Source organism: Salminus brasiliensis, chromosome 25 (assembly GCF_030463535.1).
Source record: "Salminus brasiliensis chromosome 25, fSalBra1.hap2, whole genome shotgun sequence".
NCBI classification, from domain to species: Eukaryota; Metazoa; Chordata; class Actinopteri; order Characiformes; family Bryconidae; genus Salminus; species Salminus brasiliensis.
This window is the reverse complement of record NC_132902.1, coordinates 17,905,839-17,925,174: the sequence shown is the minus strand read 5'-3', so window position 1 is coordinate 17,925,174 and position 19,336 is coordinate 17,905,839. Positions and strand designations below refer to the sequence as shown.

The 19,336-nt window shown below is 40.4% G+C and overlaps 3 protein-coding genes across 7 annotated transcripts in view; 1 reads left to right on the top strand and 2 right to left on the bottom strand.

The window, feature by feature from the left end:
- Positions 1-1,248: 1,248 nt before the first annotated feature.
- Positions 1,249-5,198, bottom strand: LOC140548057 (testis-specific serine/threonine-protein kinase 6-like). The gene is made up of 4 exons (XM_072671422.1): positions 4,458-5,198; positions 3,420-4,241; positions 3,103-3,315; positions 1,249-2,859 (listed from the first exon to the last, which is right to left on the bottom strand). The coding sequence occupies exons 1-4, from the start codon at positions 4,682-4,684 to the stop codon at positions 2,562-2,564; spliced, it is 1,560 nt and encodes a 519-aa protein (XP_072527523.1). The 5' UTR covers positions 4,685-5,198; the 3' UTR covers positions 1,249-2,561.
- Positions 5,199-13,036: 7,838 nt separating this feature from the next.
- tssc4 (tumor suppressing subtransferable candidate 4) lies at positions 13,037-16,398 on the bottom strand. 2 transcript variants are annotated; one of them, XM_072671185.1, is made up of 3 exons: positions 16,345-16,398; positions 15,815-15,937; positions 13,037-14,840 (listed from the first exon to the last, which is right to left on the bottom strand). In XM_072671185.1, exons 2-3 carry the CDS (start codon positions 15,886-15,888, stop codon positions 13,952-13,954), a joined length of 963 nt encoding a protein of 320 aa, XP_072527286.1. In that variant the 5' UTR covers positions 15,889-15,937; positions 16,345-16,398; the 3' UTR covers positions 13,037-13,951. The 2 variants fall into 2 exon arrangements, with proteins under 2 accessions (XP_072527286.1, XP_072527285.1); XM_072671184.1 differs by lacking the exon at positions 16,345-16,398 and adding an exon at positions 15,242-15,308 and having other exon boundaries at positions 13,037-14,950; positions 15,798-15,815.
- Positions 16,399-18,356: 1,958 nt separating this feature from the next.
- Positions 18,357-19,336, top strand: part of ano5b (anoctamin 5b) — a 42,469-nt gene continuing 41,489 nt past the window's right edge. For all 4 annotated transcript variants that reach the window (XM_072670954.1, XM_072670952.1, XM_072670953.1 and 1 more), the window contains exon 1: positions 18,357-18,621. In XM_072670954.1, the coding sequence (XP_072527055.1) occupies positions 18,546-18,621 (76 nt within the window). In that variant the 5' untranslated portion in view covers positions 18,357-18,545. The remainder of the gene's footprint in view (positions 18,622-19,336) is intronic.

Below are 19,336 nucleotides of genomic sequence, written 5' to 3'. Positions count from 1 at the left end.
TCCTTTATACCAAGTTATGGAGGTGCTGGTTTATCTAGTGTTTGCATATTTCCTAGTTTTACATGGTATTTGATGGCAGTAACTGTCCATGTTTCCACTGGTTGCTTTTATTGTGTTGAAAGCTTAATAGAGCCTGTTTGCTTGATTTTCTCCTTAATGTGTTTTGGGTTTTTGCAAAATGTCTTAATCCTAAATAACTTATTAATCTCTTGATTTGAAATATTTTGTATTTTTAAATAAACAAATTCCATAACTATACTCCTCTGAACATCTGTGTGTGTTTCTCTTTATATGAAGGGGAACAGGAGTTCTGTGCCCAGGTTTTCCCTAGACCCGAGGTCTATTACCCACCTGTAGTTCCACTCACTTGCCACTTTATTGGAAACATCTAACCTGTAGCTCCACACACTAGTCCAGGACAAGGGCAGGATGTTAAACACAGGGTTGTGGGTTTGGTACCTGGGTCTGCTATACTGCCGTTGTTTGGTCTTGGAGCAAGGCTCTTAACACAAAGGTTTGCAATGGTTTAAAGAGCTGAATAACCCGCAGTATTAGCAGATACCCTCATAAGAACATACAAATTTTTAGGTGTTGTGCCTTAATTAATTGTGAACAGCTGAGATTGAAAGGATTTTAGAGTTGAAGCAATTAGAAAACGTACTTTAGGTAAAGCTGCATCTTCTTTCAGTGTCCATGTGTGTATATATCCTAATAAGAACTGGTTTCAGGGCATAGGACTGTGTAGGTGCTTGAATTGCTGCTTCTACCTTGTCCACTTGAGGGTGTACAACACCACTAAACATTACACTGTTTTATTTCTCAATTATTTCTGTAGTTGAACACAGAAGTCCACACTGACCACCTGAGTGGACTACAGAGATATTAAACCTTAACATTAAAAATAAACCAAAATAAAAGGTTTATCAGTCTGAAAGGAGAATGAAACGTATAGGAAATAAACATCCTGACTGATTTTTTAAAATCATTTTTGCATGAAAGAGTTTATTGATTAAAGACACATTTCTGTAAACAATGAATCTGTTCTATTGTTAGATTTTTATATAAATCTTCAGTTTGGCTGATTTTTATTTTTAGTTCAAAGAGAAGCAGGTCTGAACTTTAATTTAGACTAACGTGAGTTTAATCCTCAGAGCTCAGACAGAAGTTCAATATCTAGGATTTACTTTGAGAAAGAAAAAATAAACATCCAGAACACAGCAGTACTGCAGAATAGCTCTTTATTCAGAAAGACCAACATGAAAACAGATGTACAGATCACTCCTCTTCCCTCACTGCTGAAAAAAACAGCTTGACCGGCCCATGATGTTCAAGCTGATTGCTCAGCTAACGTCTTGACCGGCATATGTTTTCATTTCGAGTTTAATGGCTTAGCTGGTCTACAAGCATGATCAACCCGACCAAGCTAGACAACCAGTATGACCAAGCTGGTTGAACAGGATGGCCAAATTACGATGCAACCAGCATTAACTAGCAAGACCAAGCTGGTCAACCATCTTGACCAAGTGGGTCAAGAATATTTATGCTGGTTGATCAGCATGACCAAATTGAACCACCAGCATAACCAAAATCAAATGCAACATACACCATGCTGGTCAAGATCTGGTTAACCAGATAACTTACCAATATATAATAAGTTTTAATCTGGGTTGACCAGCCTTTCAACTAGCTTGACCATCAGAGACCATTCACCAAAAAATCCTGGGCTTTGGCTGGATTTTTCAGCAGAGTCATGTCCTTACTGCTCCAGGCTCCCTCTTCCAATCAGTTCTCCAATCTCACTTAAATCAAATCGGATTAATGTGCATCACCCTTTTGTACAACTAGTGTCGAAAAGCAGCTTTACAGGAATCCAGTAACAAAAGAAAAGATTTTTAAAAATCATAAAAAACATAAAGACCCCCGGTGAGCAAGCCAAAGGCGACAGTGGCAAGGAAAAACTCCCTCAGAGTTGGAGGAAGAAACCTTGGGAGGAACCAAGACTCACAAGGGGGACCCATCCTCCTCTGGCCACAACTACTTATAATTTGCAAGATGCTGGATGAGTATTCAACCTCTATGACTGTAGAGCTGTCTGACTGCATTTTTAAACTGTAGGTCACATCGATGGTCAGTAAGGGGTAAATATTTCACATACCTGAAAGTTCAGTTTAAATATTATTAAATGGAGCTAAAGCCTCGGCCTCCGGGTTTTTCCTGCATCACTGTGGGCTGTGGGAGCACAGGTTGTGCTTCCACCACCGGCCCACGGAGCGGGACTTTCCCTTCAGAACTCAGCCAGTACGTTATTACCTGGAGCAGTGCTAGATGTCTAGAAGGAGTGAAACTTTTCTGACCAATAATTAAAGGGATTCTGCAAAATGAAATCTGGGGCCATCACTCTGGACTCTTAACCTTGCTGAACCTCTGCTTCCTGGATCCCTGACTCACTTTGGGCTACGGGAGAACAGCTTCTGCAGAACGGTCAGAGTCTCATTCTTACCTTTTTCTTCAGATCTAGAGGAAGCAAGAGCTTCTGTAGAGGCTGCAGGATTGCATGCACCCTATTGGGAATCAGAGGAGGAGTTGCGCACCGCAGAGACGAAAAACGTCTTCATCCTCCGTCGAAGTGACCGGGAGGCTCTGATAAACGGTGCTGCAACGTAAGCTTTAGCTGCCCTTTTCACTGCAGCACAAAGTGGACTGAAGCAGCCACATTCCTCCCACACAGCCTCCACGCTTTGGAAAGGTACACTTGCTTCAGCTCTACTGAGGTCCTCTTCCTGCAGTGGGTTGAGCTCACGATGAGAACTGCTTCCTCCATCCTCATCAATGACCGTCACAACAAACCTTCCTATGACCCTGGAGACGGTACAGAAGCAGTGTGGAAAATAAGTCCTCTCTTATTTATTTACTTATTGTTGGTGAACTAAAACTGTACGCTACCCGTTTACTTATGTACAGAGCAGCTCTTTACTCTAGTCGACCTTGATCATTTTATACAATACCTCCAAGCGTGTATCCTTTGTGCCAGTGCTGCCAGACTGACTGACAAATAAAGCACTTATTAAATAAAGAAATAAATGTGTAAACAAACATACATACCTGATTTTCTCCAAATGCTTAATGACGATCTGCTCGTCAGCGACGGTTTTGGAGGATAGAAGACCGCTGAATGTGGGCGGGCCGATCTCAGCGAGTTCCTCCACCTCCCGATCCCCATCAGCAGTGTGCTGCTGCAGCTGAAAATTCTCTGTCTGTTTCTCTGGAGATCCTTCAGTCTCAGCCTCAAGTGAGTCTGCAGTCTCACTCATTTTACTGTTGATAAACATAAAAGACAAATGTAGCAAATAAACAAACAGCTGACAGACCTGGGGAGTGTTTCACACAGCAAAAAAATTCAATTCAAACAGTTTGCTTACCAATCTGGACTCGACTGCAGCCAAGGGTGCCATTGCAGCTCGGTCACTGAAGGCCGAGTCAAAGGGTCGTACCGCAACATGGAGGATATGATGGACCGACAGTCCTCCTCCACTCTGATCCCCGCAGGATACTCCACGGCTTTATGCTGGAATCGTGGGTATATATTTTCATATGTCTGTATAAAGGGCGAGGACCCGGTGACCATGAAATACAGAACCACACCCAGGTTCCAAACATCAGCTTTCTTTGCATCATATGCCTTACACCTGATCACCTCCGGTGCAGCATAGCAACGAGTGCAACAATATGTTTCACTCAGGTCAGGGAAGCCTTTTGAAACGCGCCCAAAACCAAAGTCGGTCAGTTTAATTTGGTTATCGGCAGTCAGCAGAACATTCTCACATTTGAGGTCCCGGTGGACAATGTCCTGCTGGTGCAGATACACCACAGCACTCAGAAGCTGAGAGAACCAGATTTTGGCCTGGTCCATGGGGATGTGGTGAAGCTCCTGGATCTTACTATAGAGATTTGTTGCGGCAGCCTCCATCACAATGAACACCTGCCCGTTTTCCATCTCCAAAATGTCATGCACCTCAACAATGTGAGGGTGCCTGACAGTTTTCAGAATGGAGAGTTCACGGGGCAGGAATTTGGAAACAATATTAGGTGACATCAGCCTGCGGTCCATCATTTTAATGGCCACCTTGTTGGGGTGCCCTCCAGATGTGGCCAACTTAACCTGGCCAAAAGCCCCGTGACCGATGTTGCACACCACCTCATATCCCAAGCTTCTCAGGACTCCGTCAGTTGTCATTTTATCCCTGTAGATGGAAAGAAGAGCAGAAAGTTAGTAAGTGGAGGAGGTATGGAGACGCCTTTTCCCTGTGTAGTCCTGCTGGAATAAACAGGTAATTCAGTCCTCTACTGGGTGGAGCTAATCTTTAACTGAGCTTTATTCGAGACTCTGATGAAGGAGCACAAATAAAGCACTTCATAAATAAATTAATCAATAGTGAGAAAACAATAAACAAACATACCGGTTGGGTTCCCCCAAATGCTTAATGATGATCTGGTCATAAGTGTTGAGTAAAGAAGAGAAAAGGCCGCTGGATGTGGACAGAATGTTCTTTTCCAGTCCCTCCATCTCTCCATCTACATCAGCAGAGTGTTGTTTCTCTGGAGCTCCAAACATGTCCTCCTGTGGAGATGTTCCAGCCACAGGCGGGTCTGCGGTCTCACTCATTTCACTGTCGGACAGTGTCATAGAGAACGTAGCAATCAAGTGTCTCGTGAGCTGCTAAATCCTAACTGAGCCAATGAGGGAGGACTCACCTTTTTATAGGTTCCGTGATGTCATCAGCATGACATCACAATGGAATGGAATCACGTCACCAAGGTAACCTCCTTCACTGACTATATTAGACTGCATGTACTCCAGTGTTGTGAAAAAGCACTGTCCACCAACGTTACCTAAGCAACACTTGACCAAATTGCAGTGATAATAAGACTTGAGTTGATTCAATACAACTAAACCTTTTGACAATAGACTTGACAGATTTGTATAAACTGAGACTCCATTTGGGAACCATTTGGGAACAATATTCACCCCTAATTAGAGACTGTTGCTAAACCTCAGTGTATATCACAATACCAACATTTAGAGTGTTATAAATATTCACCCTAATGAGATGGCAGCTCCGCCTCAGTGCATATCACAATTTTGATTATTTGAGAACACTGAGATGTTGTGAGTGCACTTCAAACTGCTGAGTGACAGCATCCAGATCCATTAATCAGATTAATATACTGTAATTAGTCACATTTGTGTTTTTCTGTACAGCTCTTGTGATTCAGTTTGAGCGCGTTGGGTGTGTTTTTACACATCTGGTCAGTCATTAACTGTTTAATCGCGCAAATGAAAACATACCTGGACAACAAGAAAACATTTCAGTCACATGTTCTGATATTAAATTGGCTTCAAAGAAGTGTTAACCATATTCCAGGTTGTTGAACACATTTGGACAGAATGGGCCAACAAAAACAGCATATGTTGTGTTTTTAACATAAGTATGCTGATCAAGAATCATCACATCACCACCTCAGCATGTGTTGTGCTTTGAGCACTGCTTTGCTGGTCAATCAGTATAAACCAGCTGGTTTTTGAGAATTAAATTTGAAGATTAAAACATTAAACAATAAAAGCTAAAATACTGTCAATAAAAATATTTCATCTTCATTAGTCTGCTTCTGTTTGACAACATTTATTACATTTGAAACTGAAAATAAGTATCCTAAACAATGTGATCTTTCTCTCTATTCAACAGTTTACTTTAAATAATGTGCCAGTTGGGGTGCAGTCGTGATATGTACTTGTTTGTGTACCGGCTGCTTTAAGCTATGCCAGTAGGTGTGCTTGTTGCTGTAATGTGCCAGTTTGTGTGCCCGCTGGTGCTTACTGGTTTGCCAGGTTATTTACGATGGGCCTGTTGGTGTTGCTGGAACTTAGCACGCAGGAATCCAACCCCTACTGGCAATTTAAGCGTGTTAGCAACTTAAACTAATCCAGAAAAACATGACTACAAACACAGAAATACAGTGGTCTTTTTAAAAAGGCCTCGGTATTTACAGGACTGGAGGTTGCCAGGTCCAGCAAAACTCTAATTTCAGTAATTAAACTAAAAAAAATCTAATGAACGTGGTATAAAAAGCAACATATATTTTTTATCTCTCTAATGACAAACTTTTTGCGGACACCACCAAGAAGTCAAGCATACTTTTTTTAAATGTGAAGCAGTTTTTTAATACATGCCAATGAAACATGTCACACTCGTTTGCCCATTCTCAGCTATAGACCACTGTACAGACCTGTCTACATGTGCTTAGTACATTTGTATGAAATAAAACTATCAATCATTTTACGACTGCTGAACATTTAAAAAGTATCCCCAAAATCCATCACTCAGTTTAATCATTTCCACCCGCAAATGCCATTGAAACTACAACGAACCTGGCAACCCCGACCGAGAGCAGCGGCACGTGGCGTTAAATGTTTTATTTTTGAATAATAAATACATTTAAATATAATTCATTAAGTATAACAATAAATTCAATTACATTAAATAGACATAATACAATTAGTACTAATAAATTGTTTCTTTATTATTGTTTATTGTTTATTTTTGGTTGCCCACTGTGATCATTGAGAAGCTCGCAGTCTAGAACGTAATCACCATAGCAAACGATCAGCTGGCAAAACAACAAACAAACTCGCGCTCTCATCAGCTGAGCATCTGCTGCATCTCCTGACTGTTACTGAGCAGCTCTCATTATTGTCCTATTTTATTCAGGATACAGGCTGATATTAGGGGAACAGAACCAAAATCTAACTTAAGTAAATATTGTTTACATGTAGCTACAGATTACTTTTTTCAAATAATAATAATAATAAGAAGAAGAAGAAATCTCGAATAAATAAAACGATAACAGTCCAATTTATGAGAAAACTATAAAGCCGATGGCACCCTTTAAAGGGAACCAATGTAACAAAATGGACCTTTTTTATTCTTGGTATTATAGGGACCCATGATTGTTAGGACATGTAAGCATCAATATGGTCCTGTATTCCTGTATTTAGTGATGTATGTGTTATTTCAACTTTGAGGTGGACACTGTGTATCTCCACACACAGAAATGTTTGGGCAGCTCTGGTCAAATTATATGTGTTATTGATTTTCTAAGTTTCCTCCATAGAAAACATCCTTCAGTACATAGTACAAAGCATACTTATGGTTTTGTCTGAAAAAAGGTAAATGTGGTGTGTGGAAGTAATGGCATAATATGTTATGTAATGGTCTTGGAAATATTATGCAGTTTGTAATTGCAATTGGTGATATACCTCAGGCCTTATTTGCTAATCATGTAAAAAAAAAAATCGATGCCTTTCCAACATGTATGGTGCCCAATTTTTTGTACAGGGTACATAGATGATTCATTTATTTATTTTTAAATATATGGTTATAATAGACAAATGAATTATATTTTAGGATTTACTGAAAATGTAGTGATTAGCTACAGAGGCTATGTTTAATAACTCTCAGTAAAAAAAACAGTAAAAAAGAATTTCTCATTTGAGATCTTCTGAGCAAGTTTGAAGAACAAAGTTTGGGTCCAGGTTTATCCTGGATGCCCCCAGCCAGGGGTCCCCCCAAAAACACAAAGGGTAGGTGAATTGGCTATGCTAAATTGCCTCTAGATATGAGTGTGTGAATGTATGGGTGCGTGCAATACCCTGCGATGGACTGGCCGCTTGTCAGTGCCAGTCTTGCTTCCAATGATTCCGGGTAGATTCAACCCTGACCAGGAAGAAATGGATAAGAAGATGGATGGATGATTGGTCACCAGTGTGCTCATTTGCATGCTGTTCATCCAGAAGGAGGGAGCAGAATGACCATCAGTGGTTGGATGCATCGATATGCACACACATATGTGATAGAACACACAAAATATGACAGAATGTATTTCATGTAAATTATCCAAAACATTTACATTATGAAAAGAATGAATATCTTGATGTCGCTGTCTTCTCTGTTTTAAAGTCAGAATGGAATTAATTAATTATTTGCTTTCCTGATTTTGCCAGATCTGGTGGCCATTAAGATCCATGAGTATGGTATACTTAGCACTACCAGTATGTTTAGTTTTATAGCATAAATCAGGAAAGCATAAATAAAAGAAGGGGTTATTCCATCCTTGAGGCACTCAGACATTAACTAGGTCATACTAATGCATACCTTTACATGCATACCTAAACCGTATTACACCGAATGTGTATTGAGACTGTTTGTTACTACTTAGTTCCTTCTAATATAGAAGAGTTCCTTCTAATTCTTTTTTAGTTCCACTACAGGACCTTATTATCCATCAGGACATCACCTCATCATCCATTTTCAGTCCAACATCCACATTCGTCACCATCAGCACAGAATGGAGAACCCCTGCTCCACATCCCTCGATGTTGAGGTGATACCTGGACAGGAAGAAAAGAAGAAAAAAGGCAAGAAACGACCCATCATCCTGCTCTCGCCTGCAACTCTTCCAGCCAAAAGGATGAAGACCTCCACAACTCCCTCTGAGGACAACCTGGAGAAACCACAGGCACTATCAACAACCACAGACTTACCTGCTGAGGCAGTGGCAGTCCAGGCCACCATTGCAACCTCACACAAGATGGTCCTTAGGAACACCTCCACCACTGAGCTGCTCAGGTTGCTCGGAGAGTTCCTGTGTCAACGCTGTCATCTGATCAAGGACCTGTCTTGGGATGAGCTTGTTGCGTGGCTCCGCAATTTGGACCATTTTTTCTACAAGGCTCGATGGCAACCCCACCGCTTCATCGCTCAACGCAGCTTGATCTTCATCTACATGCTTTGCCGAGACACCATCTCAGCTGAGATCACCAGCAAGGAAGGACTGAAGGCTATGCTTTTCAGCTGATTTTATGTGTCTGTTTGCTACGTTGGCTCAGAGGTCAGCTACCCAGCCAGGCTCTTCATAGTGGATGGGAACAGAGTGGCATTCTGGAATCGCACTCTGGAAGTCGCAGAGTGCATGAGTGAGAAGATGCTGCAGTTACACACCAACATGCTGTACTTCTCTGAGGGTTTTGCGGACCTGAAGAACAGGAAGGACCACTGAAGGATCTGGTTGGGAAAAGGAGGACAGACTTAAGAAATTCTAGCTTGTAGTTTTAATTAAAATAGTGCAGACAGAGGTGATTAAAGCTGTGGGTACAATAAAGACAAATCAAAGGACATAAATTCTACAAAGCAAATTTCAATTAATTTGTAAATATGAGGTAACTGTTATTCCAACTTTTGTATTTGCGTAAAGTAAATGTGTTGCAGCATTACAGTGTAGGATCGTTAAAAAAGGACAAATGGGCCTTAATTTACATGGGGGAATTACAGATCCAATGCACACATCGCCTTAAAAACAAAGTTCAGGAGCCAGATTGGAGGAGAGACTTAAACACAAAACTGCAGGACACAGAGGATGGGATATAAGACTAGACACACAAGGAGGGCTCATGGGCAACCTCAGGACCAGTCATGAGAGTACTGGCAACAACTAGTGTTGCTCATAGGCCAGTTGCATATGCTCAGCTGCTGGTGGGGCAATGCCAACGTCCTAAAACCTTGAGAGAAAGAGAAGTGACAATGAAGTTGTCAATGACCATCCTTGGCATCCTCGCTGGCAGGGCTGCAGTGCCATTCTTGATCGGAGGTAGGATGGCACAGAGGTCTTTCGCTGCAAGATAACAGAGCGACAGCAGTGATGCCTTCTGATGCAGTAAAGAGACAGGTAAGTATTTATACAAATGTAGGTCATTTGGATCAGAGTCTGGATTAATGGATGGTTCTGAAGTGTATAATCTAACAGAACCAAGATCTAGGACGAAGACTGAGACAGGGAATAGGAAGGAGACACTGACCAGGACTAGCACAAGGATAGTGTCATGAATGGGGAAAATGAACAGCAATAAAGGATGGATACGGTAGGATACTGGAAATGGATCGGAACAACACATGGGCTGAAGACTGATGTTGATCAGGCTTGAGAGCAGGATTAAGGACAGGAGCAGGATGGAGTTACCCCCAAGGATGGAGTGAGACTACTGACAGGAGTTCAGGGGCCACACAAGGTACAAGATGAGCCTGGGAAGCTGGCACCACAACAGGTTTGGGAACCTGGAACAACTCCAGAGCCTCAATGAAGAAGGAGAAGAACAGAAGATGGGACAGACAGGAGAATGGATAGTCAGATGAGCAGGAGACTGACTGGGCAGGAAAAACTGGATGGTCAACAGGACACTTGGAAGGCTATGTTAGTGATCAGAGGAGCACTTGCACTTTTTAAAGACTTTGTGTGGCCTATTTGCACTTATTTCTGCAGTGACTGATATGTCATCTTGGTATCCGGTATAGCATTTTGCTTGTACCTAGTTTTCAGGTATTTTATCAGCACTGACTCTGGTATCTGACAGCTTAAAGGCATCCTTGGAATTGAGCCTATTCACAGTAACTGAGTATATTTTGGTTTGCATCTATATTGCAGAAATTGCATCTAGGTATCAGGTAGTGTGTTGTTTGTATCTAGTTGTCGAGTACTATGTATCTTTGTATCTTAGTATGAGCACTTACTCTTGTAGCGGTATCTTAGCTCAAAGGCACCTTTTGCAAGAGCTGGAGTACCTGAGCCATAAGAGAAACAGGAGTGACAGCTTTGCATGAGTAGGGAGACGAAGCAGCTGCAGCAAGCTGTCTTCAGGTACGGGCAGAACAATGGTGCCATGGCATTGTGGCATTGGGTCCCTTTTGACTGTTAGATCTTGGACAGCAATTGGAAATGGCAGTCACTTATGCTGACATTCCTAAAGCAAAACAGGAATAAATAAAGAACGTCCTGGAACAAACAAGGAGGCTGGATACAAATGTGAGTTGGGTTTATTGCCATATGGATCGGTAAAAAAATAAGATTTTTACGGTTCTAGGAAACCAAAACAAAGATTATGTTGTAATAAACTAAACTTGTGTATTAACAGGCTAAACCAGTAAAGCTATAAAAACCTATGAGCAAATCATAAACAATGACACACAAATAAAAAAAAAAATATATAACCTAACTAAAGCATAAACAAGCTAAACTAAACCAACAACCAATATTAACCAACCACTATTAAAAAGGAACTAGAACAATGAAAACACTAAAAATAGTAATCAATATCAGATGGATACAGCTACAACATTAGGGCTTAACTGATACGACATATTGTGGCTGATATTGATACTGAATTAACTGATCAGCCAATATATCTATTTTATCTTTTATTATTTTATATTTCAATAGTTGAAGTTTAACAGTGCTTTACTGACATAATGTCAGTTTTCACTAGTTACATTTAATAAACACAAACACAGTATGTAAATAATACAAATATTGTAACGCATAATTCTTTACAGCTTTGTTTATGTTTCTCCCTGTTCTCCTTCTAAAAGAGAGTATTAATATTACATAACATATATAACAGATTAACAGATATATTAAAATATTAATGCATAAATTCTAAAATCTTGGTGGTTTCCTATATTAAAACAAAACATAAAAATATTGATTATTTAAATAAATTACACTTTTTTTTCCAGAAGTAAAATTAGCTAAAGTAATTATATCGGTCCATGGTCTATCTTACAATTGCTGGTTGGACGGATTGCCCCTCTCCCGGTATTTAAAGAAGTCGGGAGTTAACGTGGGTGGTTGAACCAGAACCTTCTCCAATGTGAGGTCTATCTACTGCTCAAGTTTTATGTATTGGGGAGCAACGACTAGATTCAACTTTAGCCTTCAAGCTCTGCCTGTAAACATAAATAAAGCTTTAAAATCCTTAATAAATGACCTTTCTGTGTCGTTGTAATTCAGCACTGTATGAAATTGATTGAGTCTGTAACTGTTATTTCTAAAGTCTGAGTAATAAAGTTTCAATATAAATAACAGGATTCATCAGATGGTATCAAACATATAGACTCAGAGAGATGTGGGAAAAACTGAGAGACTGATACATATGTGTATTTCAAGACACATTCACTAGATGGCAGCGTTGGATTTAGGGTAAAAACCAGCACAAATCAGAAGCTAGTGAAGTCTATTAGCTCTCTGGACCCATTTAGATAATGCTTAGTCTTTAAATCCCAGTCTTATTAGGTCTTATCTTTTCCCACTTCAAGTGCTTATCCATATATATTTAGATCAGGGAACCAATCAGATTGCGGCTAAAAGAATGTAAAGACACCTAAATCATGAACTTTTTGTTTTACTTGTGGTATTTTAATATTTCTATATTATATTGTACATACACTATATGGACAAAATTATTTGGACACCTGATCATCTTTTTCTACCAATATCAAGGGTATTAAAATAGTTTAACCTGCTTTTGTTGGAATAACTGTCTCTATTGTCCAGGGAAGGCTTTCTAGGATTTAATTGAATTCAGTGACAAAACCATTGTAAGAATGTTCACCACCCCAACTCATCCCAAAAGTATGGAGCACCACCATTCCAAAGAACGCAGTTCCATCTCAATGCTGTGGGGCTTTTCACCCCTCTGGCCCACACCTAGAATTAGGCATGGTGCCAAAAGGTCACTTTTTGTCTGCTCCAGAGTCCTATTCTATTGGCAGCACTTCTCTACAGAGTAGACAAGCTGTATATGTGTATTTGCACATCTGTGTCAGCCATGGGTGCAACTTAAAGTATCAAAATACATTATTATAAATAAATATGATTATTATTATTATTATTATAACGGGTATTCACAAACATTTGGACATACAGTGTACCTTTAAAGGATCTGAACACAGTGGCAGTTCCCATCTATTTGTTACTGCTCAAACAGTATAGTCTCTGCCTCATATTGTGACAGATGAAGTGGAACTGGACCTCTGTGGAAGAGACAGAAGACGTGCCTGTTAAAGTGGCGGTCAGCACCCTGAACTGAGGAATCCAACCACTACTGTTAATTGTTCGCTTTACATGTATAGCAAAATGACTGTTCAGAGGGTAGCCACACAAATGCTTTATCAAGCAAGATGCATATTATTACCTCATCATCCACATGTTAGACCACAGGAAATTTATTAAATACGGTTCCAAACTGCAGGACTAAATTTATTAATGAAGCATGCTAATCAAACTGGTTTTATTTCCTTATAACTTCATAATGTTTTTAATACATATTAACAGTGGAAAGAATTCAGACAAAGGTTTCTCTCAACTTTAGTACTGACAGCACTTTTTAGGATCAACAAAGTACACACCTGGACGTTTTATAACTAAATATCTAGGGAAGCAGGACAACATCTGTCAGTATTCACACTGGACATCAGGGTGGGAGATACAGTGCTTAAAAGTAGTCTTTGGACATCTCTACCAATTGTTCTTCAGAATTGTTTAAAAAATTGTGCTTTAACATATTCAAACATACATATTTCAGCTGCATTGTAACTAATGAATCAGTATTTAAGGTCAAAGAGAACAAAATCAAACTAGAAACCCCTTACCACTAATCCAAATGTAAATCAGAGATCTCTAAGGCTAGGTCTGGAAAGCCACCGCTAAACACAATTTACTGTGTTATGTTAAGATTGTTAAGATTCTGAAAAAGAACACTCCTTCCAAAAGTGTGAAAGTGTGAAAAATGTACTGAGGTTTACGGAAAGTGACCCAACAACAGTGTTCAACAGTTTTTTTGCTATCTGAATAAATTACTGTGATAATTTCCAGTTTCAGTCAGTAAATGTGGTTGTTACAGGTGATTCTCTGATAGATACAAGTGAACAACTGGTAACTTTAGCTCGAACAGTAAAAAATAAACAAGACACACTATGTTCAGAGTGTCCCAGGACTACTTTGAGCACTTTTTGCAGACACAACTGACTTTACTGCTCAATAACTGCTCAATAAAGACCAATATCTTTCAGTCCTCATCCTCCTCCTCAGGTGCCTTGCGGAAGTTCTTGCGGTTCACCTTCTTCCCACAGCTGAAAGCGACATTACTTGCCTTTCCTTCTTCTCCGTCACCTTCTTCTAGCAATCTCTTCCTTTTCATCACCTCTGGCATAGAGACATTATGAAGAGAGACCATTTTCCCCCCATCCTCGTCCTCCTGGCCAGCATCCAGATGGAAGAGACCGACCTCGTTCTTCTTACCTTGTCCTATCTTGTGTGTAGTTTGGCCTTCATCTCTAGAGGCTTGACTGGGCTTAGTGAAGACAATCTTATGCTCAGAACTACTGCTGTGGTCCTGGTTGAAGGCTGGGGTAAAATCCTCTTCAATAGCCTCTTGGGACCTCCTACGATCCTGGAGCCCTCGTATGAACTCATGGGCAACCTGGCTATTCTTTTTGTCACTGGTCTCAGGAACATCGTCCAGGCTGTAGCGGGTCCAGCGCTCAGGATGAGCCAGATAGTCTGGTACTCTCTTAGCTGAGGAAGCTTTCTTGGTCCTCTCTGAGGCCCCTCCACACATCATTGGAACAGGCCGTGGAGGCGATGGCGGAGCAGGCCTAGCGAACGTGCCATCAAGGACGTTGTCATCAGCTAGCTGATTTGAAGTGAGCTTTATGGCGCTATCCAGCTGATCAAAGATGCTCCTACTGCGGAAAGAGAAACCAGAACTCCCACCAGTCAACTTGAAAGCAGGCTTTCCTTCAGGAACAGCCTGCCCATGTTGAGTATGGTCTTCTTCTTCAGAGGAAGAAGATAGTTCTTCGATCTTTCTGCTGAAGGGCTCTGAAGACTCTTCAGGGTCTGAGTCACTCAAAGAGAGGTCATCAGGCACATCAATGACATCTCTGTTGGACAGACTGTTGGAAGTATCATCCTTGCCCTTTGACTTACTCATAGTGCAGATGTATGGAGGCTAACAAGGGGCACACTTGATTGACGGGAATCCCACAGCTAATAAATGGACAACCTATAAAAACAAGAATGTAACAAAAAAGGCTGTAGTGTCCTAGATTCTCCTGATCATAAAGCAATCATTAGACAATACAATACATTAGACTGCTCATACTGTACCGAACACAAGTCTATATAATACATGATCTAATAATTATCTTATAGCATTTGTCCAGGCATATCCATATGTTGCCTTAATAATATGCATATTCTCTATTTGCTGTGTGCATCCAGACTAACCTCATATTATTTACACAGTAAAAATGTACTAAACATCATGACGGCTAAAAGAATCAAGTGCACTTACCTTTCCTAAGCTGTCCCAAAACCACGTTCTATATGAATTCAGAGAAACAAACTGATGCAGGTTTACTCTGTGTACACAAACACACACAAAGATCACAACGTGTAACATCTGTAATCCAAATTCAGCACTGAAAGCAAAGTAACAGGTTAAAACATCAAGCTAGGTTCCTATGTACCACATATCTTCCACATGTGGGCCCAAAGCCAACATCACTGAAAATTACTAGGGATGCACAGACATCGGAACTGTGGATCAGTTAAATATTTAACAAACTGTAATTTTACAATGACTTTACTCTATGATTTATGTTAAAATGTTGATAATGGTTATCTGACTGTGAAATTCAGTATTAGCTTCTAGCCAGCTGTTGCGTCCAGGTGTTTATTTTGCAAATGTGACACACTGTTCTTGTTAAAAAGCATATAAGCATCTTCTATGAAGAAACTTCTAATGTCTGCTTGACATATTTATATGTAAACATCTGCCCAATGCCAAGATGATTTTATTCTGCATCCCTAAAAGTACACTTGTGTTAGTGTGCACGCTGGTATCTTACTGGGGTTGAAGACTCACAGATTCTGCGAGATTTCCTGTTCAGAGAAGACCGCTATCTTCTGGGAAGAGCCATCGAGGATTGGCACAGCCATAGCGTTCAGTTGTGGGTCGGTACTGGATATGAGGAAATGAGGAGGACCACTAAGACACGAATGCAATGAGGAGAGCAATCAAGGGATTAGCAAGCATATTTGTACACAGGCTCTCAAGTATCAAGGCAAAAACATATTTTAGAGACATAGGATGTTAGATTTTCCTAACTTGCCAATACAAAACATACAAGATAGTTAGTTAACAGGTAATGAGGATGACTGCTGTCCACACTATCTTCTATCTGACTAGCTAGCAGTGCTGGTGGCTATGGCAGCTAGCTAGCTAGCTAAGGTAGCGGTATGTCTGCTTAACGATATCTGACAGACAGCTCCAACGATCAAAACTGGCAGGCAGGCATTAAGTAAGAGCATTACTCACATAGCTAAGTAACTTGTTGTATATTTTACAACAATATACGACGTTAAATTTGCCACAGACGTAACAACTACGCTTACCTTCGCCTTCTTCGTGTCTTCAGTAGCACTCAGCGTTACTGAGCTAGCTAGTTAGCTACCTAGCACCCTCTACTGTCCAGCGCGGGGAGCGTCTCTGCCTTGTGGTGCGGTTTCCATTCAGCAGGGGGAGACGCTGTCCGCCCTGCAGCCTGCCAGCTGTTCCAGCAGTTTAGTGAGATATCATTTCTTCAAATCCTCATTAAAGAACAGCCCTGGGCTGCTTTGGATTGAGAGGAAGTGTGAGCAGATGGGATGCAGGGGCTAAAGAGATCTTATCTGGAGGAACATGCGCTTTTAAATAATCTGTCTATCACAGCTGGGTTAGTAGGGTAAGCTTATTCACTGCTGACCTAAAGATGCCTGCCTAATTATTACTGCAATTGGAGAAAGTGATCACACTCTTATGTCTTTGTGCATGTTTCCCCAAGATACTTCCCCAAGATACTGAGTGATAGAAATATAGTTTTATACAGATTTAATGTTTTTTGTTCATAATATCTTAAATATGTTGAGCTTGGTGAAAGCCTTGGTGAAACAGATTTACAGATATATCTAAAGACTGTTAGCACGGGAGTATTCAGCCCACAAACATGTGCTGTTTATCTATCACTTTAAATAAATAAATATATAAATAGAAAATAAATAAATAGATATATAGAAAAAAAATAACAATAAATAGATAAATAAATAAAATAGACTCTAAACACAAACAGTAGCCCTAAAGGTCCTCTTCTGAAGGCCTGTATTCATAATTTTGATACCCAGATGTCTGTGCATGATACATACAATATGTTTAAGGGAAGTGTCACTGATTTAATTTAATTAATCAATCATTTCTCAACATATCTCAATCATTGATATATAACCAGTCATCATTCAGAGTATTTTGATGTGAAATTGTGCATTGGAGAGATACTGCATATACTGACTCATATCTCTTTACTGTATGGTCAGGAACCAGGGGTCATGATGTCAACAACACAAATATAACCATTATATTTGCTATCCGAAACAATCTGTGAATATATATATGTGTCATGTGAGTCACTCGATATTACATAAGAAGTTAAGCATATTATTCTTTCATTGATTGTATTTTCCACTTCTTCCTGGTCAGGGTCGGGGTATTTCCAAAGCCTACCCAAAAACATTGGGAAAGAATGCACCTTGGACAGGGTAACACTCTTACACACCTGCTACCATGCGTTTCCCAGAGGTTATCCAACTAGACACAGGAAGAATACAGCCATAATATTGATGAGAGTGAAGTAAACATGAAAAATAGTTTTACTTTGGGGACTATTTTGCCTTACAACATCCTGCTTATATATTTCCACCAGTATTTAAAGCAGCAGTCCTTAAGATTTTTTCTTTTCAATTCACAGCAGTAGTTTTTGAGAGTGGGGAGAGGCTCAAATATTGTAATAAATGATGTCAATGTGCTGCATGACCATCCCTGCAAAAGCCTAATATATTCACTCTAAAGACAGAGTGGTCTGGTAGGTTTTCACTGGAGGTGTCCTGGCCATGTCAGACCTTTATGTACTTACGTCACCGGCCCTGTTTGCTGGTGCAATTACACATTAGACACCAGAGGGGTCTCTAAATCCCCAAATCTCCAAAACGTACAGACAGTCACTTTAAAAATTAAGTCCAATGTCGCAGGGATCATTCTGTGAGGGAGCTTTTTGTGGTATTAAACGCTTGTCTGGTTCCTATCGCCACCAATGTGAACGAGAGAGAATTTCAATGACTTTGTTGAGAGCTTAATATTTTTCTTAACAAATGTAAAAATAAAAATATTATATATATATATATATAAAACAATGTTGTACACACAAGCTCAAGCTTTTATACAAAACAGTCAAGCTTTCAAAATGCTTAGCTAACATCCCCTGCCCCAAAACACACTCACACCCCCCCTAATTCTAGCCGTGTATGCCGATGTAAAGTAACCGACTCCTCAGCCACTCCCCTTTAAGGGCAACATCGTCTCTGATGCTGCTTTATGAACTGACCGCCGCTCGACCAGAGCAGGTCAGGAGGATTTCCTGCCCAGGGCGTGCGGAAAGCTGGAAAAGCATTTACAAGCATGGATTAAGTCTTTAATGACAGGACCACGTTCAGCCAAATTTACTATCGAAGAAGAACCCCCCTCGGTTCAGGAATCCTGCCACTGACCGGCTGAGTTTTCAGTAAAGATGAAAAGGATAACGGGGAAAACCAAAGATGCAACTCTGATAGAGATGACCAACACGGCGGATGCTCATGTAGAAGGTAGAAAACCCCATTTTTTAGTCTGTTGTGAGACACTGCTTTGAAACAGGTTGAACGTCGAAGGATGTTGGTGTTGGTGCGACTAAACGTCCCCCTCAGAGAAGGCATGTGTGTGAAACGGAGAGAGACACGTTGGTGCAGAAATGAGAAAGGCGTCGGTCTTTGACGTGTTTCATTAGATTAAGTGAACTCCTATGGTTAGACCAATGACTGGACTGGACTGGAGCCACCCTGGTGTTACAAAGAAGCCCACTGAAAATCCCTTCAGATCGTGCTTAGGCTGGCTCAGGAACCCAGCAGTCTCTGAAAGTTTTTCGGTTTCCGACCGTTTGAACTTATTGTTTTGGACAAAATAACTATCTATACTAAGAGTTAGGGACTGGGTTTGAGACCAAATGCCTTTCTACAGTGTTTTTCTTCTGAATCACTTGAGGAGTATTTCTCTAGATATGCCCTTAGCTGGCCCACAGTCTAGTCTGTTGGTTGATGGTTTAACAAAAGCCCTTATGTTTACTGTGTGTGTGTGTGTGTGTGTGTAACTACATAGTCTGGCTGGGCTGAGTTTGTAGCAGCATTAGCACCATTAGTCCCAACACTACTGGAAAGTGTATCATAGCACACTATTGTTTTGTCCTTCCTCTTTTTCTACCCCTTAAATCACTTCACGTGTAAGTGTCCTGACAGTTACATTACTAAAGAAAGCTTTAGGCACAAA

What these genes read in the sequence shown, in the direction of transcription:
- LOC140548057 (XM_072671422.1), bottom strand. Translation starts at nt 4,684, where the DNA reads ATGACACTGTCCGACAGTGAAATGAGTGAGACCGCAGACCCGCCTGTG. An exon ending in CATTTGGGGGAACCCAACCG is followed by an intron (nt 4,242 to 4,457) that starts GTATGTTTGTTT and finishes TTCCATCTACAG; the next exon opens with GGATAAAATGACAACTGACG. An exon ending in CTGCAGTCGAGTCCAGATTG is followed by an intron (nt 3,316 to 3,419) that starts GTAAGCAAACTG and finishes GTTTATCAACAG; the next exon opens with TAAAATGAGTGAGACTGCAG.
- tssc4 (XM_072671185.1), bottom strand. Translation starts at nt 15,888, where the DNA reads ATGGCTGTGCCAATCCTCGATGGCTCTTCCCAGAAGATAGCGGTCTTC. An exon ending in CAGGAAATCTCGCAGAATCT is followed by an intron (nt 14,841 to 15,814) that starts GTGAGTCTTCAA and finishes TACTTCCAACAG; the next exon opens with TCTGTCCAACAGAGATGTCA.